General features: G+C 39.3%; 3 protein-coding genes across 3 annotated transcripts; 1 reads left to right on the forward strand and 2 right to left on the reverse strand.

Annotated features, from left to right (window-relative positions):
- Positions 1–6,660: 6,660 nt before the first annotated feature.
- LOC121602530 (probable glutamine--tRNA ligase) lies at positions 6,661–9,330 on the forward strand. The gene is given in 3 exon segments (XM_041931292.1): positions 6,661–8,312; positions 8,389–8,877; positions 8,880–9,330. Coding segments are annotated over 3 exon segments (2,316 nt in total). The 5' UTR covers positions 6,661–6,802; the 3' UTR covers positions 9,197–9,330.
- Positions 9,331–9,399: 69 nt separating this feature from the next.
- On the reverse strand, positions 9,400–24,797 carry LOC121602529 (protein unc-79 homolog). The gene is given in 23 exon segments (XM_041931291.1): positions 9,400–10,674; positions 10,749–10,927; positions 10,995–11,381; positions 11,443–11,774; positions 11,838–11,992; positions 12,130–12,308; positions 12,427–12,780; positions 12,853–13,253; positions 17,035–17,581; positions 17,723–18,535; positions 18,790–18,935; positions 19,093–19,164; positions 19,304–19,864; positions 19,941–20,113; positions 20,645–20,993; positions 21,079–21,196; positions 22,358–22,398; positions 23,073–23,087; positions 24,049–24,109; positions 24,111–24,179; positions 24,303–24,398; positions 24,468–24,596; positions 24,665–24,797. Coding segments are annotated over 23 exon segments (6,000 nt in total). The 5' UTR covers positions 24,701–24,797; the 3' UTR covers positions 9,400–9,887.
- Positions 24,798–24,872: 75 nt separating this feature from the next.
- LOC121602532 (protein unc-79 homolog) lies at positions 24,873–27,480 on the reverse strand (the record flags this gene model as incomplete). The annotated part of the gene is given in 6 exon segments (XM_041931295.1): positions 24,873–25,721; positions 25,724–26,011; positions 26,111–26,619; positions 27,150–27,209; positions 27,212–27,235; positions 27,238–27,480. Coding segments are annotated over 6 exon segments (1,973 nt in total), but the record flags the coding sequence as incomplete, so codon positions are not given.
- Between the last annotated feature and the right edge of the window lie 322 nt (positions 27,481–27,802).

Below are 27,802 nucleotides of genomic sequence, written 5' to 3' on the forward strand. Positions count from 1 at the left end.
TGAAACTTTGCGGCTGATTAGCACTATGTGTAGGGTTCATGGTGGAACTTGAAGGCTTGTTAAGAAAGCGTACCGAACTTGGTGGAACTTTATAGCTTTTTAATGCATGACATCGGTACGAGATGGCTCTTGTCAAAGTGTCAAGACGGACGCCGGCAATAATCTCATTGCTGCTGCACATGTTAGATTCGTTAATTGAAGAATGAATATTGAGTGAAGTGATTGTGAATTATCAGTAAATTGTGTAAAATTTTGTGTAATTCATCAATACAAAAGATTTGAAAATATATATATATATATATATATATATATATATATATATATATATATATATATATATATATATATATATATATATATATATATATATATATATATATATATATATATATATATATGTGTTTCAACCAAACAAATCTTGTTGTTTATTTCATCGATGACGCTTGCGCTTGAAAATAAAACACAAAGAAAAATAATCCCTGGCATCGTGGAATAAGGAAGCTGCTTAGGGGCTGTTTGAAAGACCCACATAGAACTTTGATGCTGTTTATCTACTGCAAAAGGCGAATTAGAGCAGCGATCTTTAGCGTGCCAAAATGAGCTGCTTAAGCAATTCTGGCTATTTGAGATATGGCCAAAGCAAAAAACGCTATACAATCTGTTCCTGAGTTACACGGTTCTCGACTTACGCGGATTCTGAGATACGCAGTTTTTTTTTAATTTGACAGATCAAACGTCAAATCAATACAATTCACTTCAACAATTGTCCAGTATACATTGCATTTTTGTTAATAAATTTAATCCACTTAAAAGCCAAAATTATCAGAATGTTCGGCACGAATCATATCATATGAGAAATCATATGAGTGATAAAGTGTGTAAAAGTACTAAATTAAATTAAAATTACAGAGTTATTTTGGCCGAAAACCGCAAAATTTGACTTGCGCTAATATTCGAGTTACGCGCCCAAATAGCCAGCTCGTACTTTATAGCTGATTTAGGGCTGTTTAACGAAAAATCGTTCCGATGTCGTACTTTGTGGCTGATTAAGCGATAGACGGTACTTTGCGGAACTATGGAGCTTTTTAACAAGCACATGGTACTTTTTGGAACTTTGCGGCTGATTAGCACTATGTGTAGGGTTCATGGTGGGACTTGAAGGCTTGTTAAGAAAGCGTACCGAACTTGGTGGAACTGTATAACTTTTTAATGCATGACATCGGTACGAGATGGCTCTTGTCAAAGTGTCAAAGAGAGACGCCGTCAATCATCTCATTGCTGCTGTACAAGTTAGATAAGTTAATTAAAGAAGGAATATTGAGTGAAGTGATTGTGAATTATCAGTAAATTGCGTAAAATTTTGTGTAATTCATCAATACAAAAGATTTAAAAATATACATATGTGTTTAAAACGAAACAAATCTTGTTGTTTATTTCATCGATGACGCTTGCTTGAAAGTAAAACACAAAGAAAAATAATCCCTGGCATCGTGGCATAAGGAAGCTGCTTAGGCGCTGTTTGAAAGACCCACATAGAACTTTGATGCTGTTTATCTACTGCAAAAGGCGAATTAGAGCAGCGATCTTTAGCGTGCCAAAATGAGCTGCTTAACCGTAGAGTTGGCAACCAGATTTACACACGTAAGTTGGCAACCGGCATACCCGGGTATTCCACACGTTTTGATGCAAAAAAAATAACGATTTTCATAGGTAAACAATGCTTTCTATATTTTAATGCTGTAAGTAAGTAATGCAGACCATATATTCTCTTCTATTTCATTTATTCATTAAGTTTTTTTCATTTTTGATAAAAATAACGGTCAACTTGAAATTTGGAATCGCTTGAATTTGACTCGAAAATAAGCACAATACGAAAAGAGGAAGAAGAGAAACGTCATTCTCCATACAAAATGTATGGAATACCCGGGTATGCTGGTTGCCAACTTACGTGGTAAAGTAAAAAAAAAATCAAAATAAAATATTTACAGGCTGTTTAAAATTACAACATATGCACTAAAAAATCATAAATTAGAAGTTGGGAGGCTACGGAAAATTTCAGGTCAATAAAAGCAATGAATCAAAAGTTATAGCAGTTCGAAGCTGAAAAAAATTCAGTTTGATATTTTTTCAGCTTCCCCAAGTAGCACAATCCCGTTAAGAAACCGTTAAAAGTATGCCTAAAAGTATTACTTTTAGCTTTCCATACAGCAGTAATTTTAGGGCTTACAACCCAAGTAGCCTTAAGAAACTCTATTTGATTATTAACAGTTTTTTAAAGCTTTTAAAAATCAAATAGAGTTTCTTAAGAGAATATGACATTGGACAGCGTTACATCATAACGACGTATTCCGTTACACTCGTTTTTATCGATTCGGGTTAATATAACACACAGTGTTTTTCAAATTTTATCTACACCATTTCCAATTTATTCAATATTCGGAAAATCATTTTTTCATTCTTATGTATGTAATAATGCGTTTTTTTTACACCAAACCATTTTATTTATTAACTGTTTGAAAACTATGTGTTTTCTTTTATTCCTCTATTTGAATCTGCGGTGATAATAAAAAATAATTTAAAAATAAAAAAATAAAATTTCATATGTTCAAATAATATATGTGAAGAGTTTGATAAAGTGTATGCAATATTTGCAAATGAGAAAAAATTTCATAAAAATTTATATTTTCTTGGGAAAAATAACATGCTCTTGATGACGATAATTTTTGAGACATACTGTACATGGTCACGTACATGGCGCCTCCATTTCTTATGTCAAAAAGTTCGTCAAGCTTCGTGTGTGTAGCTTTTGTGTAGATGGCAACAAAACCAAGCGTCTGCGACAATTTCTATCAACTAATGTTTAATTTGTGTGTCATCATGATTTTATAACAGGTCAGTGTATCGATATTACCATTATCTTCACACGAGCTACATAAGTTTTATATTCCGCAGCATATTGGATTTGGATAGCGTTTGGACATCAAGTTTTTCGTCCACGGCTGCAGCTGACCTCCATGCTAATATAATGGAAGAAACCCATGGAATGAAAGAAACTTATGTGATAAAGTGACAATATGCAGTGACAAAACGATGAAATGTCGAATAAAAGTATTTGTGGTGAATTTATGCATTTATTCCAAGAAATATTAACACCTTCTGTTGTAACTTAACGAAGATCTAGAAAATGCATATAGAACGAGAAAGAGCAATACAGCCATCTCTGTCGATTTGTTCGTTGAGTTTGATATTTTTCGTTAAAAATACCGGCAAAATTTTAATTTTTAACGAAGCATTGACGAAGCCAGGAAAGCGTTACGCAGTGTTCCCAAGTAGCACAATCCCGTTAAGAAACCGTTAAAAGTATGCCTAAAAGTATTACTTTTAGCTTTCCATACAGCAGTAATTTTAGGGCTTACAACACTGCGTAACGCTTTCCTGGCTTCGTCAATGCTTCGTTAAAAATTAAAATTTTGCCGGTATTTTTAACGAAAAATATCAAACTCAACGAACAAATCGACAGAGATGGCTGTATTGCTCTTTCTCATTCTATATGCATTTTCTAGATCTTCGTTAAGTTACAACAGAAGGTGTTAATATTTCTTGGAATAAATGCATAAATTCACCACAAATACTTTTATTCGACATTTCATCGTTTTGTCACTGCATATTGTCACTTTATCACATAAGTTTCTTTCATTCCATGGGTTTCTTCCATTATATTAGCATGGAGGTCAGCTGCAGCCGTGGACGAAAAACTTGATGTCCAAACGCTATCCAAATCCAATATGCTGCGGAATATAAAACTTATGTAGCTCGTGTGAAGATAATGGTAATATCGATACACTGACCTGTTATAAAATCATGATGACACACAAATTAAACATTAGTTGATAGAAATTGTCGCAGACGCTTGGTTTTGTTGCCATCTACACAAAAGCTACACACACGAAGCTTGACGAACTTTTTGACATAAGAAATTGAGGCGCCATGTACGTGACCATGTACAGTATGTCTCAAAAATTATCGTCATCAAGAGCATGTTATTTTTCCCAAGAAAATATAAATTTTTATGAAATTTTTTCTCATTTGCAAATATTGCATACACTTTATCAAACTCTTCACATATATTATTTGAACATATGAAATTTTATTTTTTATTTTTAAATTATTTTTTTATTATCACCGCAGATTCAAATAGAGGAATAAAAGAAAACACATAGTTTTCAAACAGTTAATAAATAAAATGGTTTGGTGTAAAAAAAACGCATTATTACATACATAAGAATGAAAAAATGATTTTCCGAATATTGAATAAATTGGAAATGGTGTAGATAAAATTTGAAAAACACTGTGTGTTATATTAACCCGAATCGATAAAAACGAGTGTAACGGAATACGTCGTTATGATGTAACGCTGTCCAATGTCATATTCTCTTAAGAAACTCTATTTGATTTTTAAAAGCTTTAAAAAACTGTTAATAATCAAATAGAGTTTCTTAAGGCTACTTGGGTCGAACTGCAATAAATTTTGATTCATTGCTTTTATTGACCTGAAATTTTCCGTAGCCTCCCAACTTTTAATTTATGATTTTTGGTGCATAAGTTGTAATTTTAAACAGCCTGTAAGTATTTTATTTTGATTTTTTTTAAACTTTACCACGTAAGTTGGCAACCAGCATACCCGGGTATTCCATACATTTTGTATGGAGAATGACGTTTCTCTTCTTCCTCTTTTCGTATTGTGCTTATTTTCGAGTCAAATTCAAGCGATTCCAAATTTCTATTTGACCGTTATTTTTATAATAAAATGAAGAAACTTAATGAATAAATGAATAGAAGAGAATATATGGTCGGCATTACTTGCTTACAGCATTAAAATATAGAAAGCATTGTTTACCTATGAAAATCGTGATTTTTTTACATCACAACGTGTGGAATACCCGGGTATGCCGGTTGCACTCTACGGTTAATGCGCCTTGGGATAAATGTAAACACCACCTTATTTTGCCATTTTTCGAGCAGGTACTCGAATCAAATTCTAGCTTTGAGGCTAGAATAATTTAGACTGAAAATTGCAGGCTAGTTGTATGTGTCTTTTGTATGGATTGTTCACATGATTTCAGCCGCCAACTGTCAAACTCCATACAAAAAGCTGACTAGAATCGTAAAGGGCCCCATTCTTATGGAAAAACATGAAGTTACTAAAAACTGGCTAGGTTTTACCAAAACATAATATACATTTCAATCAAAAATCTAAGGCCGAAAATACACGGACCCAAGGTGGAATGTATAATGAGGTGTAGTTTTAGCGCTTTTGGCGATCCCCCCCCTGGGCTCCGATTTTGACAGATGGTTTTCCGCTTGTACAGGCGTCCCCCGAGTTACGACCCTCTCGAGTTACGACGATTCGCAGATACGACGATTTTGATTTTGACATTGAAAAGTTGTCTTCGAGAAGAAATTGATGTATATTTTTGAATTTCTGAGCTTATAACCGTTACACACACATTTCCAAAGATTCCACAACTACCTGATATTGAATATCTATATCGTGTAAACGACTTTTTGTGTAAAATTAATACATTTTCGAACATTGTTTCAAATAAAAAATACGATATCATAGATTTCGACTCTTCAACTTCGGTTATAAACTTTACATTGACAGATATTCGACATGCGACTTTTTCGACTTACGCCTTGCGTTGGGACTTTTTTTCGGTCCCAAATACAGTCGTATCTCGGGGGACACCTTTATATGTATTGATGGATTGTTTACGTTTTGCATGGTCAATATTTGGTGGAGATCAATTTGGGTGAATATTTTAATTTATTAGAACACAGCCCGTGATTTAAAATGGAAATTTTCCTTCGAGAACTTGAAGCGTTCGCCAAACGCGGAAAACTAACTGTCAGTTTTCTTCGTTGATTCTTCTTCCACCTAGCTGTCAAAACGGGCTTATAACTTGACCTGATATCTTTACGGTCCTTGCACGGACCGGAATTTCGCGGCCGCGGAATTCCGCCTGCTGTCAAACCCATATAAAAAGTGTCAATGGCAACTTTCTCGAACTGTCATATCCATACATTTTTAGCAAGCGAAATTCCGCGGCCGCGAAATTCCTGTCCGTGTATTTTCGGCCTAAAATTTGTAATAAAATATATACTACGACTCATTATCCGTGTTATTCGAGTCATCCGGGCGAGGTCGAGTCCCGATAAGCCCGGATAAACGGCGCTCCACTTTACTAAGGCCCGTGTCTGTGCTCCATCGGATGCGATTTTATCGGAAGGCCTGTCAAAATTTTATATGGGATTTGACAGATAACGTCGGACGTGCGATTTCGTCGTACGACGGAATCAAAAAAAATTGATTTCGTCGGACGCCGCATCCGATTTTATCGGTCAAAACTAAATGTGTGGTGTTTTGTAGGAACAATCTCAACTTAATTTTTCATAATCGTTATATTATTAAAATCATCCAAATAATCGCAATATTATACGAAAAAGCGTTTGACAGCACGTGCGATAAAATCGCATGCGATGGAGCACAGACACGGGCCTAAAGAGAGCGACAAAATCAGCGTTCCCCTATGGTTAGTGTTTCAGTTAATCTGGTCACCCTGAAAATGTCTACGGTTTTCGATTTTCGCAGTGCCGTATAGAAAAAGGTAATACCGTTCACTGTCACTTATTTCATCATACGTGTTCGCGCTAGCAACATTTTTCCTTTTGTTTTAGTTTTAATTAACAATCCAGATTTATACACAAATCTTATTTTCAGATACAACAATAGTGTATCACAATGGAACATCTCAATTCTCTCGGTCTAAATGAGCAAAAAATCAAGGAAACTCTCAAAAACGCAACCCTTACTAGCACAATTACACGTGCCTTCTCTTACGTCCCGCCGGGTGTCGAGTTAAGTTCAGCACAAAAACCGCTGCTATTTCAGGCATGCTCAAAGATAAAACCGCAGACGGCTCACCATTTGGAACTTATAGTAAGAAAAATTTTGGATCACAGTTTGGACACTAGTCTACGTGTTGACACAGCACTGGAATATGTTCTGGCTAACGTGACGAAAGCTACTATCGACGAAGCTACTTTCGATGCGGCTTGCGGTGTGGGAGTAGTTGTGACACCGGAAGAAATCGAGCGGGCGGTTGAAATAACCGTTGCCAAATATCGTAACGATATCATCGACCAACGTTATCGTTTTAATGTCGGAAAATTGTTGAGCGAAATTCGAAGTGCTTTGCCATGGGTGGATGGTAAAGGCCTTAAAAGTGAGGTGGATGTGCAAATGTTTGATTTACTTGGCCCCAAAACGGATGCCGATGGGGAGAAAGTGGGTAAAAAACGTCGGGAAACTCCAGCCTCAGATACTGCACCGAAAGCAACTTCTGTCGTTGAACCATCAGCCGTCAATGCTAATAATCGACCAGAAGGCCCTCGAACGATGGTTGATCTGATGCGTAATGTCGATTTCCATCGTCCAGGCGAAAATTTCAAAACTGATGGGTATATTATTACTCCCGATACGGAACGTCTCTTGAAGGAACATTTACAGCGAACTGGTGGCAAAGTACGTACTCGCTTCCCCCCTGAGCCGAATGGAATTCTGCACATTGGCCACGCTAAAGCTATCAACATCAACTTTGCTTACGCGGCAGCGAACGATGGCATCTGCTTCCTTCGCTACGATGACACCAATCCCGAGAAGGAAGAGGAAAAATTTGTTAAAGGCATACGCGACATTGTCGAATGGCTCGGTTATAAGCCATTCAAAATTACATACTCTTCGGACTACTTCCAACAGTTGTACGAATTTGCTGTGCAGCTCATAAGAAAAGATATGGCTTACGTGTGTCATCAAACTGCTGATCAAATGAAGGGATTTACAACCGAACCATCCAAGTGGCGTAATCGTCCAATCGAGGAAAGCCTGCAGCTGTTCGAAGACATGAAAAATGGGAAAATTGATGAAGGTGCGGCAACATTACGCATGAAAATCACGCTGGAGGAGGGAAAAATGGACCCGGTAGCTTACCGGATCAAGTTTATTCCACACCATCGGACCGGAACAAAGTGGTGCATCTATCCGACGTACGACTACACACATTGTTTGTGCGATAGTCTGGAGGATATCACCCATTCGCTTTGCACCAAGGAGTTCCAATCGAGAAGATCGTCGTATTATTGGCTCTGTAATGCACTCAATATATACTGCCCAGTGCAATGGGAATATGCGCGGCTTAATGTTAACTACACCGTAGTTTCTAAGCGTAAAATCAACAAGCTGATCACTGAAAGTAAGACTAAATATTCGAGGTACAATGACGTGAAAAAATGTGTATGATTTGGTCATTTGTCTGTTTTTTTTTTTAGATATTGTTAACGACTGGGATGATCCTAGATTATTCACCCTGTCTGCTTTACGACGCAAGGGTTATCCAGCCGAAGCAATCAACAATTTTTGTGCCCAGATGGGTCTCACCGGTGCCCAAACGTCCATTGATCCTGCTGCACTGGAAGCGTCTGCCAGAGATGTATTGAATCTTACAGCATCACGTACAATGGCAGTACTAGAACCTCTAAAGATTACTATACTTGATTATCCGCATGAAGGGCCAATTCAACTATCAGTGCCCAATTTTCCAAACGTGCCGGAGAAGGGCGAGCACATGATTTGGTTCGATCGTGTTGTATATATAGAGCGAACCGATTTCATGGAAAATGCTGACAAATCTTTCCGTCGACTAACGCTAGGACAGCCGGTTGGACTGAAATACATTGGTTCCATGCTTAGAGTAGAAAGTGTTGTTCGAAAATCGGGCACCGTCGAGGAACTAGTATGTCGCATAGAACCGTGTACTGCAACCGAAAACCTAAAGCGTATGTACACTGGGTAGTCAAACCCTGTCCAGTAGAGGTACGTTTGTATGAGAAGCTGTTTATGCACAAGAACCCAGAAGACAGTAACGATGTTCCCAATGGGTTTTTGAGCGACTGTGCTTCGGACACGATTCGTTCACTGTGCGGCTATGTCGATGCACATGTCATGAACAGTAAAGTGTACGATAAATATCAATTCGAACGCATTGGTTACTTCTCCGTGGATCCGGATAGCAGAAACGGACAGCTTGTTTTCAATCGTACCGTCACGCTTAAAGAAGATACTGGCAAAAATATTTAGATTGACAAATCAAGCCCGTTTCAATCTTCATTCATTATGATACGATTGGAGCAAATATTAAACCAGTGATGGAGATGTTTGCATGTGGTGAATGCTACAATAACAGAAAGAAAAGAAAAATGTTCGTGAAGTGATTCTTGGAGTGGAGTTTTTTTTTGCCCTCTGCATAATAATTAATTATAGTGATGAATATTACAAGCGTCAGTTTAATGGTAAGCATTTGTAAACTTTCATCAGCACATTTTTTATTTGTTAATATCGTTTGCAAGTTGCACAATATCGACATTGGTTTACTACCAATTTTCCAATCACGCGACATAGACATTCATGCTAATGTGTATATTTTCAACACCGCTTTTCCGTTTCAAAATTTCTGTCTAAGTTTAAGATTAACATTTTGTAATATCTGCAATGCGTACTGTTACGGTAGAATATCATTAGAATGGTAGCACTCTATCGAAGTGAAAAATAACAAACATATCCAAGCTGGCCTGTTCAAATTATAGACACATTCGTGAATTATTAGTGGTTTAATTGGCAACACAATTATAAACACATTATATTAGTACGGAGATGGATCGATTCCCTCCCGGATACGGATATCGCATAAACTGACTATTTGCTTATGTGGGAACATAAGTCTACCATTAGGCAAGCAAGAGATGAATACAAACAAACTAACAAAATGCCCTTAAATGGAATAGAATTGAGTGGCCGTAGATGATTGCAGTTCTATTTGGCCCATTTTGAACTGAAGACGCTGTAGCCATTTCAGTAGAGCTTCCGATGCGTGGAAATCCTGTTCCTCAATATTAGGAACGGCATCGCGACAGTTTTGCAAGCGCACGTGCAGCGTACCGGACAGTTGCGTGTTAGACGAAAGTACCGGTGTCCAAAGCGGCAGCAATTTCGCCAGTATCGTGGATCTAGTTTCCTTCAGCGATTCCAGAAGACCCAAGAAATGAAGGTTTACGCTCTCTGAAAGCTGTATATAGGAGAGATAGGAGCAAGGTAGTTGATTAAAGTGTTTTTTCATTGATTAATATTCGTTTACCTTTGAGTGCGACACTAGTTGCAAGATGCATGGAGTGACTTTCGCCCAAAATTCAAATAGAACACTAAGAGTGGTATTATATGCTTCCGATGAAATTGCTGCCAAACTTGCCACTTGCTCAAGATAAACCGTCCACAATTGGCACAAAGTAAAAGCATGAAACAATGACGACATGTGTAGCACGGACGTCTTTGACTGTTCTGCAAATCCAGCAAAAATTACTTGCACATGATCGGCAATATGACAACTGGCTTCTTGTGGCACGGGTTGGATAATGAGGGCACTGTTCCGCAAGTGAGTTTGATGCGGTGCTGTTGTACCAGCCCCTATACGGCGCACGATCAATGCTGTGTGCGTTAGTGAACCCATCAGTAGCCAGGAGAGCAAACGCATGTGACCAACGCACTCTGTGAATTCTTTTGGACTGTGTGGAACAACAAACAGGTCAATCCACTCAATTTTTGCAGTATATAAAATAATATATGGAACTATTCTTACCCTTGTTGTAAAGATGATGGTGCATTATTCAACCATGGTAGATATTTTGAAACGGTTCGGCTATCCTTTGAATTGCCACGCGACATCTCAAGTGCAAGATACTGTGCGATTGCACCCTTTAGTACCCCACCTATTGTGTCTTCGCACAAGCCAGGGGTGGTGCTTGACGCTTTCAAATTCTAAAATTATTACGTTTTATGCTAATAAGACATGTTTAAATGATGCAATTAAAAAACAAACGATTACCTTAATTTTACTCAGTGTATGAAAATCGGCCAAGAACTCTAGAATATCGTTAAGATAGGGTTGTCTCATGCATTCAGAAATATTGCAGTTCGCATGAACAAACGATTCGCCGGTAGAAATGTCTCCAATAATACCTGTTGGCAGAATTCCACCAGCGTCTTGTAGTAAAAATCCTACCAAAAGCAGCAGATTGTTATCCGGTACATTGATTTTGAACTTGAGTGCTTGCACTAGATCAAAAACGATTTGCCGTCCAAGGTACAGCTTATCACGCTCTTTGGCAAAAGCTCGTCCACTCAAGCTGCAAATTTCAACGAGTACTCTCTGCGTCAATTGAAGATTTTGTATGGCGTAGCTTACGATTTTAGAAAATGGTTCCAAAATGCTCTGAAAAATGTTACGATAGTTTTTGAATTGAATGATCTTTGGTATTTCCAAATGACCTTACCTTAGACAGTTGGGGTACTTTTAGTACGGCTACGATTATGTCAAGCAGATGCTCGGAACCACTGATGCTACCTAGTATCAATATAACCCGACGAAGCAAACTGTCCAGAGCTTGTATCACTGGTAACCATACGCTGCCTGCTATACAGTCAATCGGAACACACTGTAAATACTCGGCTAGATTGCGGAAGATCACGGGCAATAGATCCGTTGGGAGTGTTTTCTTTGCATTCAGCGTTTCGGCAAGCATTTGTATTGGGCTTGTTGGGTTCAGCTCGGAGAAATCGTTCAAACTGTTGGACACACTTCGATAGAATCGCTTACGAGTTGTTTCTGTGCCAAATCGATAAGTTGAATGTAGGCAGGTTTAGACTGTTCGCGAAAATGCATACTTACCATCTTTCTGGGTTAAAAAAACTTGATAAAATACGCCATTAGGAGCAAGCTGATGCAGAACACATCGAATGAACTGGTGTGCAACTGATTGTGAACCACCTGGCAAATGAGTTAAGCTTTCACAACGCCATGGAAATGTCGGGTGTAAAGAAATTCTGGAAGATAAAAACATACAATAATCTCGTTGCGTAACACAGTTGCAAATCACGAACATAATTCCTCCAATACCTTCTGTCAAAGCAGAGCTAATGCTAGAGGGCTATTAATTGTACAATAAATACATGTAACGTACCTTGAGACGATAGTTAGTATTTCCGGTAAGAACGGTGCTCCTAGAGAAGGTTCCCGGTGGATGAAGGTACCAAGCACGATTAACATTATGCCCATTTCTTCATCTGTATACTCCTCTTTCACCGCTCCACACTCTGTACAGCGGTGACAGATACACTCATCACCAATCCGCAGGCTACTCTGCAAATGTAAGAAACAGTAGAAGGTGTAAGTATGAATACAGCATGTTCCAATTTTGCAACCTAACCATGTTAATAGGATTGGATCCTTGGTCCGCCTATTTTGTATATCTACTTACTGATTTTTCCGGACAAGATGAGCTCTCAGGATCATCAATTTCTGATCCATCATCCTTAGTGTCAGGAGCCCAGGAGCCAGCATACTTTACACGTGTGTCCTTCGAACCGTCACTAAACACTTTTGTTCTTTTAGAATATTTCTGAGGTGGTTGGATCTCTTTATTAATGCCATCCGATGTCATTAATTCTCTTTCTGGCAAACCGTGCGAAGCATAAGGATTGCTAATACTAGTTCCTGCAGGCCCATTCTCATTATCCAGGGCCTGGGGTGGAGATTCTAGGGCACTCTGCTTCGTTAGCTTTCTTGGAGATGACGACGATATATCTCGTGTGTGACAACAGCTGGCAGCACTCTAATGCGCGGAAGGAAGATCATAATTAATAAGGCTAACATGCTGTTGTGATATTACACAACATTTACTTACATCGGATCGATCATCAGTGGTTTCATTGGAGCTCGTTCCTTCTGGAATCGCCAATCCTTCCCGTACTCTTTCCACAATAGTGCTTACGCTCTCTGTTGCATACTGCCCGATTGGTAGCAATCGTTCCGGCGTTGGAATTGGTATTTGTTGTAGGTAGCTTTTACCTAATCCAGCGGGAATAGCGGAAACAGGGCAGCTTGATGTTTTAGTGGCTTCTGCTAGAGGATCATACACCGGAGAGTTGCGCTCATTAATATCCGTTGGTTGTACACATGTAGCACTGGATCGTTCGCAAGATAACTTGAATGTGTGAGGATCTGTACCAGGTGCCCGGCTCGTTTGTTCAGAATCCAACTTTGTGTTCGTTGTGTTTGTTGTCTTCCTGCAACCTAGAGATTCATCTGTTCAAAAAAGAGAAACATATTTTGTAGTTGAAGTTACGTTATTTTATATTTATATTTCAGTGGACCCTTAAGAGTACTATCTAAGAGAAAGTTTCGCTTAATATTCAAATCTAATTACTGCTCAGATGTTAAATTTTACGATTAAAATGTCGTCCAGCAATCAGCAACATCCATTCAGTTCTTGTTTCATTGTTTTTTTTTAATTATTTCATACATTGATTGGACTCTTTTTCGCTTAAAAGTGATAAAAAAGACTTAAAAGTGATAATACAATCTCTTCATTCTAACATTGACTTGGCACATGGAAACATCTATTTTCCTTCTGATATAAATATAATATGTGAGTCTCTGGAACAGATTAATCTTGTTATGCGTGGGTTCTCTGCATTGCATGTCATTAGCGCACGTTACATGATTGTACTTATATTTTTGATACTTTAGCAAGAACAAAGAGTTGACGCAATCGGAATTTTGTATAGCACTGCTTTTTTTAAATTACAGCTCAAGGCGGGTTAATACGAATGGTCAAAGCAACTGTGCCTCTGCCTCAAGCAAAATACTTCAACCATCACGTCCACGGAAGTCTTAAAGTTATATTGTTATTTTAGACCAGGGGTCTCCAAACTACGGCCCGCGGGCCGCATGCGGCCCTCAAGAGCCTTTGATGCGGCCCGTGAGGACTGGGTTAATGTTAAATTAAATAGCTTTTTTCTATATGATTATTTTTGTTTTATTTTTAAAAGATGAAAACCAATATTCAATAAAAGAAACCTGCAGAAATTTTACATCTTTCAATAGTATTTTCTTATTAAAACGAGATTTGAACTTCCACTCATTTTAAAGGTAACGTCAAAATGGCCCTCAACAAGGTTGATTGTGAAGCAATGCGGCCCGCGAGCTGAAAAGTATGGAGACCCCTGTTTTAGACTATTAAAAAAGAATTAATTTTGTCAATACAGGTGTCCCCCGAGATACGACTGTATTTGGGACCGAAAAAATGTCCCAAAGCAAGGCGTAAGTCGAAAAAGTCGTATGTCGAATATCTATGAATACTAAGTTTATAACCGAATTTGAAGAGTTGGAATTTATGATATCGTGCATTTTATTTGAAATAATGTTCGATAATGTAATAATTATATTTTAAAAGCCGTACACAATATAGATATTCAAGATAGGGTAATTGTGGAATCTTTGGAAATGTGTGTATAACGATTATCAGCCCAGAAATTCAAAAAAATACATCAATTTCTTGTCAATGACAACTTTTAACTGTCAAAATCAAAATCGTCGTATCTGCGAATCGTCGTAACTCGAGGGGGTCGTAACTCGGGGGACGCCTGTATATCCAATTATTGCTGGTTTCACGTATCGTGCAAAACTCCACTTCATCAAATTTAAGACTCCTCAATCCTTTCGTTATTCTTCTTATTCTTTGGCACAGCAACCGTTTTCGGTCAAGGCCTGTCTGTACCACTAATAAGCTTGACTTTGACTTATTGATCAGTGACTTATAGATTACCCATAGCCGGATAGTCCTACGTATGGCGGCACGGTAAATAGGGAGCTTACCCATACCCATGTCTTGCTGTTCAGTCGTACAAGTTGACGATAATACAATAGCTAATACGGCTCTCGTAACGGAAGCATTAATATTATTATGCATATTATTGTTATTATTATTATTATCCTAATTTTGTAACTTCTCAGCAATATGCTGGGAACTTTTCACCTGCCCCGGGCTATTCAAATGCCAAAGATAAAAAATGAATGAATCTCATTCGCCGGTTTTCTTAATGTTAATGAGTTTGCACCGGATGTTAGTTATGGTGATTCAGGAACCTTCTTAAAGTGCTACATGTTCGAAGAATCACCGCCGTAGTTCTTACAATCACTTTGTCAATATGTTCCAGTTGATGGGGGTGAGTCCCATGTAACCGCGCGGCCACATGAGGTGAAATATACAACGAAATGAACTTTTTGACAGGCGAAATATCTGTCAGATAACGCATCACAGCAACCAGATGATGTGCAATGTAAACAAATAACGTGTACAAAACCGCAGCTAAATCTATTAAATAACTTCAATATTAAGTATTTTGTCAATTTGCATTCAACAATTGATCATTTTTTCCAATTAGGGAATGTTCTGCTTAAAAATATATTCTTTTTAAGTGAATTTCGAAAGCGGATGTTGTATCACCCCTATACCTTTAGCTGTATCTGTCAGATATTTCACCTATCAGAATAGTTCATTTCGATATATATTTCACCCTGTTTGGCCGTACGGTAACTCCTTCAGTTTCCACTGACTTTTCATCGGGGCCCTTCACGATTCTAGTTAGTTTTTTGTATGGAGTTTGACAGTTGGAGGCTGAAAACATGTAAACACTCCATACAAAACCACAAAAAAAACTAGCCTGCAATTTTCAGTCTAGATTATTCTAGCTACAAAGCTAGAATTAGATTCGAGTACCTCCTCGAAAACACGGTGTTGTTTACATTTACCCCAAGGTGCATTAAAGAGATCACGTGGTGGAATCTAGAATCAAAGTGTATGTAGTCCAGGTGGTCTCATAGCTTTTTTTTATAACCAATTTTGAACATCACTTTTTGACAGAACGAGTGAAAACTTTTGCTCCAACGAGCTTTCTGGAGGCTTGACGAGTACTCAAAACACTCTTAAAATCTTCATTCAGAAGCAGAAGCGATAAAAATCAGCCTTCTAAATTCATACACCTTGGGATAAGCCCACCTGTATATTATACTCACTTAGATAGCTGCTCGAAAACTGCTATACAATGCAAACAGCTGGCAGCAAGATCTATTAAGGAGAACAGGTCGATGCAAAGCCCGTTGCTAGGTTGCGATTTTCAGCTCGCTTTTGACAGTTTCATGAAAAAGTGTTTACAAACAAACGGCTAATAGTTAACGCGCAAAAGTGGACGAATTTACTATTAGGAAGGTTATATTGGTTAAATTTCTTGCGGTCAATCACTTCTGGACAATAAAGGAGAAGTAATTGCAGTCTACTCTGTATTCAGAAACATTGATAACCTTTTTCATTGTTTGCCATTCCGTGACCACAAACCACTACCGTTTGCAACGGCCCTGCTGGAAAAACGAAATGTTTAACATGTTCAACTGGGTTAAAGAAGTCCTTTTTACTTTCAATTGAACACTGAGAGTAAAATGAAACATCCAATCGACACACACTGGTACAATATGCATACCATCATTTACTTATAACCCGGCTACGAATGATAAATGAGATCCTTGGATTGTATCAGTCATGTAATATTCTAATTGGATTCTAATTCTTCAAATATTCTAACAGAAATTGAATGTAAAATGCTGAACAAAACTCTCATTCACTCCATAGCAACGTCCATCGCTAAACATAAACAATGTTCACTTTAACTGTCAAAATTTTCCCATGGCTTTCTGTCAATTTACTCTAAGCGCTTCGACCTGTTCTCTTTCAAGGACCTTGAGCTGGCAGGCTGAAATTTCAGCTTACGAACTTCAAACGGAAAGGGCCCCAATGTTGACATCGAATGGAAATGGGTTGACAATATGGATGCTTTCATAAGTAAGCCGTGGAAAATATTGACATTGACAACAAAGATGTTGAGATCAATGCCAAATGTTATTGATTCAATTGGAAAACCCTGTACCATCGAAATCAAAGGTGTTGAGATCAATGGCAAACGTTATTTATTCAATTGGACAACCCTGTAATGCTTCACTACTAATATTAATGCAGTTTATCCTTTCTTACCTTGTTTAGCACACGATTGGCTTGTTTTTGAGGGTACATCCTTTGCTCCATTCGGTACACTGCTACCGCTGCTGGTGGTGCTTTGTGTAACGACGATTGCTTTCTGCACATTAGCAAAGGGATTTAAAATTGCTTGTGCTTTCGGTTGGCCTAGCATAGATGATGTAACCATCATACGAACGCCCTCCTGAACGGAACATTTTTGAGAGTTCATTTGAAAGGCTGACGGCATACGGAAAATATTGCTGCTTGTTTTCTCCGGTTTTTCCGTCTTATTACCAGTGGGACCCTTTCCCTCGGTATCCTTACTGTTAGCATTACTGCTACCTGCCGCATCTGTTTGTTCAAGCGACAAAGTAGGTTGCTGAGATTTTTTCGATTTTGTCGGCAGCGATGTATGTGCCACTGGGGCAATTTTTGGAGCTCCGCAAATTATGGACAAGTTTGTTCGACTAAGACTAGCGAGACCTTCCTTCATCTTTCCTGCCGTATCAAGTTTTAATACATTGGAATCGTCGTCATTGCTAGCCGTATCCTCTAGCGATCCCTGGGGAAAAGAGAGTATGTTTTTGAATGCCTGTTTACAATATTGGTACTATGTATCCTTCTAGTAAATCCCACAACAACAACAACAAAAAAAATTAAAATCTACATGACTATCAGGGTAATACGAAAGACCCATACGCACCTGAACACTGCTCTCCTGAATTGTGCTGTCGCTCACATCGCTCTCCGGTATGACGACCAGCTCCGATTCTGTGTCGTCTCCATCGACCTCAGCATGCTTGCGTGCCTTGCTACCACCAGCACTCTTACCTCTGGATGAGCGACATTTGGACGATTCCTCACATCCATACATTGAAAGTGTCGCAGTTTGCAGCGGGCTGTACGGTGGGCTGCTATCGTTTGTTGTCCGTTTTTCATCTCCCAGCTCCGAGGTGGCGCCGAGCGAAGGTTGACTTTGATTGCGTAAGCGTGTCGCAGAATAATCCATAATGATGGTTGTCGGAATACGTCGACATTTGTGAAACTGTGCATCCAGCGAATTGATAACAAGACGAATCAAATTCTGCACCTGATCGGCCATGGAAGCCTGATTATACTGGTACTTGTACAAAATGACCAGTAACGACATCAGCCAGTTCCGTCGCACATGCGGCTCTAGATACCAGATGGAAAAATTGTACGTTACGACATTATTGTGGTGATTTTGATCTGCTCCGCTAGCCGTTCCTGGCGGCAGGAAGCCTCCGTTTGCCTGATTCGGAGCGTAGAGCAGCAGCTGGATAACGGTTGGCAGTAGCAGCCAACCCATTTGATGGTTCTGATCAAGCACCTGCGGGAGATTGGCCATAAATGCATTGAATACGGATGAGCAGCGCAGGCGGGCAGGCGACACATGGAAGAACTTTTCCCCCTGATTGTAGCCCAAAAGAAGATACAGGTGCCGGAGCACGATGGACTGAATTTTGAACAGTGGTTTCTCATCCGTGGGATAAGCCTGCGTTCAGTCCGTATATATGTATACACGCGGTGAGTGAGTGTGGTTTATCATCGGGTATGAAATCCGAGTTCCGAATGCGGCGAATGAGAATCAAGAAACAACAAAAAAAAGGGTATCGAGTTAGGAAGTCATGTGCCAGAATTAAAAACGATTGGAAAAAGAAAACAGAAAGAAACGAAAAAACGGTTAAAGCAGAATCAATAAGAACGACGATATTTTAGCATGCACTATAACACTGAACGCATGCTCACCAGATCAGGCCGAGACATGAACTGCATCAGAAGGAAGACAAGCAGGTGGATCGTTTCCTTGTCCGCTTCTTCTAGATCGATCACTCGATACAGGCTTCCCATGTGAAAATCTTCATTCTGACCGCTGATCGAATGAACGTGTCCATCTGCAAAAGACCAACCACAGTAGAAGGATTTCAGTCAGCGAACACAACCAGGAAAACTTACAGATGAATACGAAAGGTGTATCGGAAGTGGTATAAACGAGTACAGTTCACGTGCTATCACTTCCGCACATGGTTGCGCTTCCACACAATCCCTTACCTAGCCCAAAACGAGAGCTTTTCCTCTTCAAAATCGGTGCAGACACTTGGCGGCTGTACACTTTTTCTTTTTCTGTAAATGAAGCGACGACAGGAACGTGATAGGAAAGTGAATGCTTTTAGTAATGAAGTGGATACAATCTTGGCGCCAACGCCAAAACGGGTGCAAAGATGCACAGAAGTAAATGCAACCAAAAAATAATCTAACGTACCGATTTTTGATTCCTGACGCGGTATTATTGTTGCTGGCGCGGACATCGTGCGCTTGTAGGGCCATTTAGTACCAAAGGAAGCGCTTAGCGTTTTTGACATGCTTCCGGTCGTGTCGGACTGACTCAACGCTTCCCGGGCCTTGTTTATCTTCATTGAAAGGATCTCGCTCCCATTTTCACTGTTTCGCAGATCGCGTAAATACGAAATGTCTCCCGCCCGTTCCAGGTTTACTTGCGCCTCCACAAATAGCGTATCAAAGCGGTTTAAGAAAAAATCCCACGTGAGTACCTTGCGGTCGGATAGCGAATTGTGTAGCTGATAGATCGATTGCAACACCACAGGCCGGTCTACGATGAACTTGTCAAACTGACTTTCAAGACAATACAGCAGTGCTTGGATGGCATAATCGTGGATGGTTCCAAGGTATAAGGTTGCACGTTGAGCCACGTGCACGTTGATATCATCGCACGCCGCAATTAGATGGCAAAACGCAGTGGCTAGCGATGTTTGTAGGCTGACCTCGGCCCGAAGAGGAGTGCTGTCCATGAATCGAGTGATCACTGCAATACATGCATTGGATTTACTCCCTATTTTACCTTTTTTTTTAATGTTTAAGTACATCTTTCTGTAACGTACCAGTAACACGCTCTACCGCCTCAAACCGAACTCTCCAATCGGCGTCATGAAATGCTTCCTGGATTACTTTCCAAAATACATCTGATCCCATTGGAAGCGTGATGCAGTGCAGCAAAGTTGGCACAGTTACTTGGCAAATGTGCGACTGAGCAGCGGTGCACAGGTCCCACAAGCTTTAAGTATATAAAAATTTCAAGCAAATGCTTTTTTGAGTTAGTATTGTTCGTCTTTTATTAACACATTTTTTTAAACAATTTTTTGAACAGCATTTTGGATGACCAAGATTACAGTAACGCATAAATATAAGAAAAGCATCCTTAAAGATCATCTTTTATAACCGTTCAATAATATTTTTATCCTCGAAATCAACAAGAAAAGCCGTCTTGTCTCTTAGGAAGCACCCACTTTTCCAAACATCACATTATTAATTCTCCAAACTTGTACATTATGAGGAATGGTTAAAGTCTGCATAAATCAATGGTGTAAAATCAGTGGCACATTAATACGAGTGAAGGCCCTAAACGGTGGCCCTAAAGGAATTGTAAACTAGAGCAGGATTAAGAAGCAAATTTACATGTGAGCAGGAAGTCCCTTTTTCGGGGCACCACGCGGCGCTTCCTTGCGCGCTTAGTTTGCGTATTCCGCCCCCTGTGTACACAATGTTGCAATAAAACGTAAGAAAAAGTTGTACAGCAGATACGTACTTTTTGATTAGCATATTCTCTTGACACCAAATGAAGAATCCCCGATTATCTCGAGCGGCCTTTACGAAAGCATCGCCATGCAGGACCATCACGTTCAGGCATTGCAGTACGTAGTATAGTATATCAGCTTTGTCGATGTTTGGGATTTCCTTCAACAGTTGATAGATGAACTGTAAAGACTGAGGCAGAGCGTCGATGGAAAACTTGAATTTTCCAACCGATGTGTGCCAAAACTCCTCGTCTCCATCGAATGGATGGGATCCGTCTAGATTTTCCGAATCAAGGCCGCCACCTTCAGAGCTGCTTTCGCCAATCACATTCGGTTTCGCAATCTGCACCGTAGCAGTAGCTAGACCCAGACCAGTGGTGAAACAATGTTAGCAATTATTTAAGTTTTCGACTGCTAGACTCGAGAAGGTAAATTCTATACTTACCGACGTCGGCTTCGGACAACGTAACAGATCGTGCCACCGCCGGTACCACCTTTTCCGAAGGTATTATTGCAGCCAGGTCTAATTGTTCCGAGACTGTTTCCACCGTGGCGGTCATGATCTAAACACAATAAAAAGTCGTAAACGATCTTAATCCATGTAGCGAGCGTGTTATATGTGTGTATATATATGTATACATGTATATATGTATATGTGTACATATATACCTCGTAGCAATTATTTACATCATGATTAGATACATAACATGTGTTTCAAATATATTTAACACCTCGTTTTCACTCCTCGCTCACAGACACATGCTTGATTGTGTCATAATTTCAACTTGATCTTAGGTATGGTATTATACGCAACAAGTTTCACACACCACGTACACAGAAGTAAAGAAAAACACAGAAATTAAAATGACACAATTAGCCACAAAGAGGTGACGCAAAAGAGATAAACAAAAATGATTTGGAATAAAACAACAAAAATAACGAAACGACTAAAGAGACACAGTGGAACGGTAGAAATGAAGCAAACTTTGTATTAACTTTAGACGAGCGTTTAAACGCTGTTCTCGGTGAATGAACATAAATAATGATAAAAAAACACCAATGAATGATTCACAGCATTCAATATTTTCTATTTTATCAAACAAGTAAGAGACCTTCCATAAAGTTAAGATCATGCACAGTTTGTATAGTTTAGCAGTTATAGTACATTTAGTATTTTCATCAATTTTCAGAATTCATTTTATAGATAATGACACGAGATTTTTATAGATATAGAGATGTGATTGAAACAATGTCGATCGAAACATATGGTACAATGTGGGCCACGGCAATGGGTTCTGGTACTGAATACCACTTTATCACCACAAGTAACAAAACAATGCTAAATGTGCGGTGGGAACGAAATATTTTTGCGTAAAATTAGATAATCGCAAATTCAATTCTTGTTCATTTCACCTACCTATGCAGTTATGCTTTAGCATGGTAAAAACATCATAAAAAAATCCATCTAATCGAAAACATCGATAATACACCACCCTTTAATGAATTGAGCAAAAACAAATAATATTTTCTCGCTAACAGTTAGCAAACGATTATACTCTACTTTTGGTCTCATATCGATCGACAGATGTGCTAGTTGTGTGTGTGTGTGTGTGTGTGTGTGTGTTTTATACACTGTGATGATGATTGCATTAGAGAAGATAGAAGACAGTTAATATAATACATACAGAACAAACATGCGGCATATGTACTAATACACCACCAACCGAGTGAGGTTCCGGCTGTGGAACTGCTACCGGTACTGGACCTAAATGTAAGTGTTACGATGATCAACGCACACAATTGGAACCGAGGAACGGGAAGAAAAAAATGGAAAGAAACAAACAAAGAAAAGATTATTATTGGTTCAATTTTATTTGTCAGCGGTCCTGCAAGCTACATTTTTTCTTAGTGCGCTTTAAAAGCTAGCGAAGCGAGAAATGTTTCTAATAACGGCTCAAACTCTTGCATCCAGAGCCGGTTAACGCTACCTACTGTTGCATGCATAGTATTACTACCAGCCAGCGTTTGTCTATTCGAATACTAATTGTGAACAAATATCACTAAATAGTAGAGTAGGGCATAGTTAGTTGACTCTCTTTTAACAACAAACAATAGCGAGAATTTGAGATTTTCAATTTCGAAACCCCTGACAACCAAACGATTGTGCTACATGTTTTGAAACCGAACACTACACTACTATAAACACAACACAATGGCAAAAAATATAAGCATAATTATTTAACCCATAATTATTTAACATTAACTAGGCTCTCTTTGCCATACAATAAACTCCTTTATGATGGATACAAAATTTAATGTATCGGTAATATAGTTGTAATAAAAATTGACCTATAAAATAGTTTAAACGTTTGAATTGTAAAGGCATTGAATAACGAATTAAATGCATAGAAAACTTAAGAAATTATGGAAGACATTCACCTGCCATTATAATGACTTTTCCGGCATCATCAAGAATAGAAGGCATGACTTTTATTTTTTTTGGTTTGGTTTTGGGAATTGAAGTATTTTGTTTTGTACATGTTTGTATTGTTTTGGTATTGTTGAATTTTTGTTGTTGTCGTGAAGTGTACGTGTTGATAAGACGAGTTTGTAATGTTTTAGTATGATTTTTTTTATGTTTTGGTGTGTCGGTTGATATAAAAAAACGAAAAAGAGACATATACACATGTACATTAGGAATGAATGAACGATATCGTGAATATTTTATTGTTTCGAAACACAACTACTCTAGTCGTTTGATTTATGTTGTTTACGGGCATTTTTTTTACTTTGCATTTCACTATGTATAATAAACTACTTGAATGGAATGGAAATTGGATTGATATAATCGCTTCATTGACTTGGAAATCAGGCTTTAATATAATTTAATATATTAAATTGCACATATTTTTTGCTTAAATTTTATTATGTGAAAATATTTCGAATCATTTTCATCCAAGCGGTTGTAGCGGTTCTAGCGTAAACCTCTACATTTGAGCAATACATTGTGCCTTAACTAATGTTTAGAATTCGTTAGTTGTAGTTTCTATGAAGAAAATTCGATCACTTCATCTACAAAGGCGTACCAAGTGTGCAGAGATCAGTCCTCTAAATTTACAAGGAATCTATGTATAGAACAAAAATGTTCCTAGAGTGTAAAAATGTGTGCAAATGCATGTGCTGCTCCAAACTGCAAGCAGCGCAGTTCGGTTACACTTTTATATATTTCACTATTTCAACCATTGTACAAATTTGCCAAATTGTTCCAATGAATTGAACAATACTGCAGGCTGAAAACTATTATGGTACGAACATAAACGTTTCAATAAACAGCTTTGTGTGGAAGTAAATGGAAGTAAAAAAGAAGAAGTTATAACCAAAAAAGTAAAATAAATTGTACATCAATGACCCTTACCTAATGGCCCAAGCGGTATGTGTAAAGGCGCCATCGAAAGAGACATGTCACGTTCGTTTGATTAGCTTCCTTTTCCATTCTGGTGGGCTCTTGCGCGTTTTTTCATCATCTATCACCATCTGCATCGGAGGCTGTGAAGCATATGGAAAGTATCGTAACGTTTTAAAATGAAATCTCCAACACTACAGCCGTACAGCTGGCCGATTTAGCCTTATAAGCAGCTACACATACACATCGAAACAGGTGATACTTACATCGGGCGGGTTAACAGGATTTACCGGTGCTAGATATTGAACCAGCTTGGTCGAAAGCTGATGCCACATGACAGAAGTTTCGCAGTATGCGCAATCCTTTAACACGAATGCAACAAAATAGACTCTATTGTAAAGCAGTTTTCGAATATTCAAAACAGAACCTACCATCAGCCGGCAGCTGTGATTGCCCATGCCCACATTAGCAGCTGTTACCATGCACTTTAGCAAACGGCAAACGTTGTCGGCCACGGTCGTGTAAATGCCCGAATGCATCTCAATTTCCTGAAGCTCCATCTAAAATCCCAAAGCAGAGAAAAAGACAAATTTAAAAATGTATAACCATGTGTGGCGCAAACGCTCACCTGGCGCAACAGATATCTAACATCAGTACACAACATGTGAGATTGTGTTCGGCATCGGTCGAAAACTCCATGCACTTGCTCATGGGCACTTCGTCGTCAGAAATAGCCGATGTGTTGCCAGATTCATCCTCGACCACGGAGCTGAAGAGGACGAAAATTATGGCACATCGATCATGTAGTGTTTTTTTGTTTTTATTTTTTATTTTTTTTATTCTGAACTTACAAATGGAACTACGTCTAGGTGTTGTAACTCTCTTTCTTTGGCGAATTTGGTACCGCTTCCACCGCTCGATCCACCACGGCTGGAATCCTTGGATTTGTTTATTTCTGCCTGTACTCCATGCTTCATGATACGTACGCCGTCGCCAAACATCGCAAAGAGCTGCGGTAACGGAATGACAATCTCCAACTTGGTCAAATTCTGCAACCAATAGAGCGCCTGCTGCTGCACCTTGGCAGTCGTCTTCTCGAACCGTATTGCTACGAAATTGTACATAGCTCTAGCGTCAAACCCAAGCGGTGACATTTCCGCATCCAGTATCTTGTTCAGTACGATCTTCAGCTCGATCAGCTCTTTTTCCGGGACATCGTTCGTAATTGCTTCCATCCAGTGCGGCATTACCGTGTCCCAGATCTCCTGCGTAATGATTTCGTACGGTATCAAACAAATCAACCGCTGTAGACCCTCCTTCAGATGGGACGTTCGCGAAGCTAACGAATCCCAGTGTCCTCCGACGCGGGAGTACTCGGGTGGATGGGGTAGCAAGCAATCAATAAACTCTTTGTAGTGGCTGATGCGTACTTCCTTTAGCCAGCTGCATATGTGATCTTGCTTCAACTTTTCCAGCGTACTCTCTGTTTGCCCATCGTATGAGTATGCAGTCACGTGGAACCAGTGGAAGAGCATTGACAACAGTCGGCCCAAAATTTCCACCGGCGTATCGACCGTTGGTGTGCAGCGCCCCACCAGTAGCCATATGCCGTACCGTCCAAGCAGTTGGCGCTCCTCGAGCGTCAAATAGTCGACCTGTTGCTCACCACCTCCATTCTGTCCGGAAGCATTGCCTTTGTTTCCATCATTGACGAGTCCTTGCGAAAGTCCACGTTAAGGGTTTTCGCTTCGCGCAGAAGACTGATTACAGACTCCACCAGATACGTTTGCATCTCGGCATCCATCATCATCATCGGTGGCAGGCTCCGATGAACGATGTGATCGATGCCACGGCGGCTATTGTGCCGATTGCCGTGACACTGCAGACAGTAACGTATTGGATGGTTGCCATTGTAGCTGGCACACTCGTTTGAAAAGCAGATCGATACAGCAGATTTCTCGTGCGAGCGGCAATTCTAAAATTTCAATTTCAAAGTGGAGAGAAATAATTATTATGAACATTACTAACTAATTAATGGTACGGCTTTGAACGGCTTGAAGCACGTTTTACTTACTTTGTTCTCGCACACCATCGATACCTGCTGCATCGGATGTAAAATGTCGCCGAAAGTAAGATTCCGATGATCGCGATGTATCTCGTTGGCGCACTCGATGCACAGATACAGTGGCGGTGGCGCATCCGACGCGTACAGAATGCTGATGCAGTGGTCGTAGCACACTTTCACAGCCTCTGCATTGCCCGCGTTCGGGCACGATTCTCGCTGGCAGACGAATGGCACCAGATCGTTGGTGAACTTGCAGAGCAGACCCTTCCGATCGAACAGGTTCGGATCGAAGGCGGGCCAGTAGTAAAAGAGCAGCTTGGCGGCAGACGCGCGCGACATCGCCGTTCCATACCCAATCACACACAGAAGGTCTTTGGCGACGTTGTGCTTCAATCGCATCAAACATTCAAGTAGCTGACAATGGTGGGCTGGATTGGTGGAGTACTGGAACACTAGCATTATGACGGCCGATACCGATTGGCACGCGTGGCATTCCTGATCGTCGTCACTTTGGCGCGCTGCGCATTACGATGCGTTGATTTCGAGGGGCAAAAATAAAGACGACAAACATATTGAAAACTGTATTGAAATACTTAACAAACATAAAGCCATACAAAATTTGAATAGCAAAAACTTAGAAAAACGCATCTTTATACAAAAAAAAAAAAATTTTTAACACATCCTATTAGTAATGCATTACAAACGCTTGTTTAATTTTTCCTTTTTTCATCACCAGAAAACAGGTGACTTTTTTACAGAACTTGGACAGCGACAGGTTTTACTTGCGGTGAGCTTAAATTAGCTTTTTGTGACAAGAACAATGTTTTGCAATGTACACTGTACAGCTAAACATTTCATTGTTGGGTAGCTGAAAGAAACATGTCCATTTCCTTCCTCTGGAATGGCTTGCAAAGTTAGCACAACATAGCTTCGGTAAAAACTCTGTACCATATTTCTACAGGGCGCTAGAAAAACGTCGCTGTGCTATCTTCATGACCACGCGCACTGCAGAACGTAGCAAATCATATACATTAAATACCGTACTTACTGATGGTAAACGGAAGAATATAGTAACAGAGATAGTTGATGATATCCTGGTGCAGTGATGTGGCAGGACAGATATGCTAGATGCAGTAGATAGGGAAGATTGTCGATAAGATCTCTATCAAGAAAGGGCAGTATGCATCCCAAACACTGAAGAAACGCCTTTCCAAAAAGGTGCAACCCAGACTGGATGTTGGACGCCACATCTAATAGCATGGTAAGTGCATTGTAGAGGTTTTGATACTCCAAGTTAGGATAGCTGGACATGCGAATTTGATCCAATGATGGGTCTTTAATCATTTCCAACGGTGAACAGGGAACATCTTTCAATACGGCTGCAATAGAATAAAGTAAATCAATACTTGTTAGTTTTTTTTCAGTTTTTACTAAATCATGAACGAAAAACTAGATAAGATCCACCTACTGCTAATTTGTACAGTAAGAAATGGTTTAAAACGTTTGATGAAAATGCACAAATATACAAATTACTTCTAACCTAATCTTAAATTTAAACTTTTAGAATTTCTTTAAAGCTCACAATATCTATAAATTATACAAAACATGACAAAAACCTATCTGAAATAATGTTCTTCTTTCATCCTTGAATCCTGTATACTAATTTGTGACATGTTACAAAAAAAAACGAAATGAGTTCTG

The sequence above is a fragment of the Anopheles merus genome, unplaced genomic scaffold (assembly GCF_017562075.2).
Source record: "Anopheles merus strain MAF unplaced genomic scaffold, AmerM5.1 LNR4000490, whole genome shotgun sequence".
NCBI lineage: Eukaryota > Metazoa > Arthropoda > Insecta > Diptera > Culicidae > Anopheles > Anopheles merus.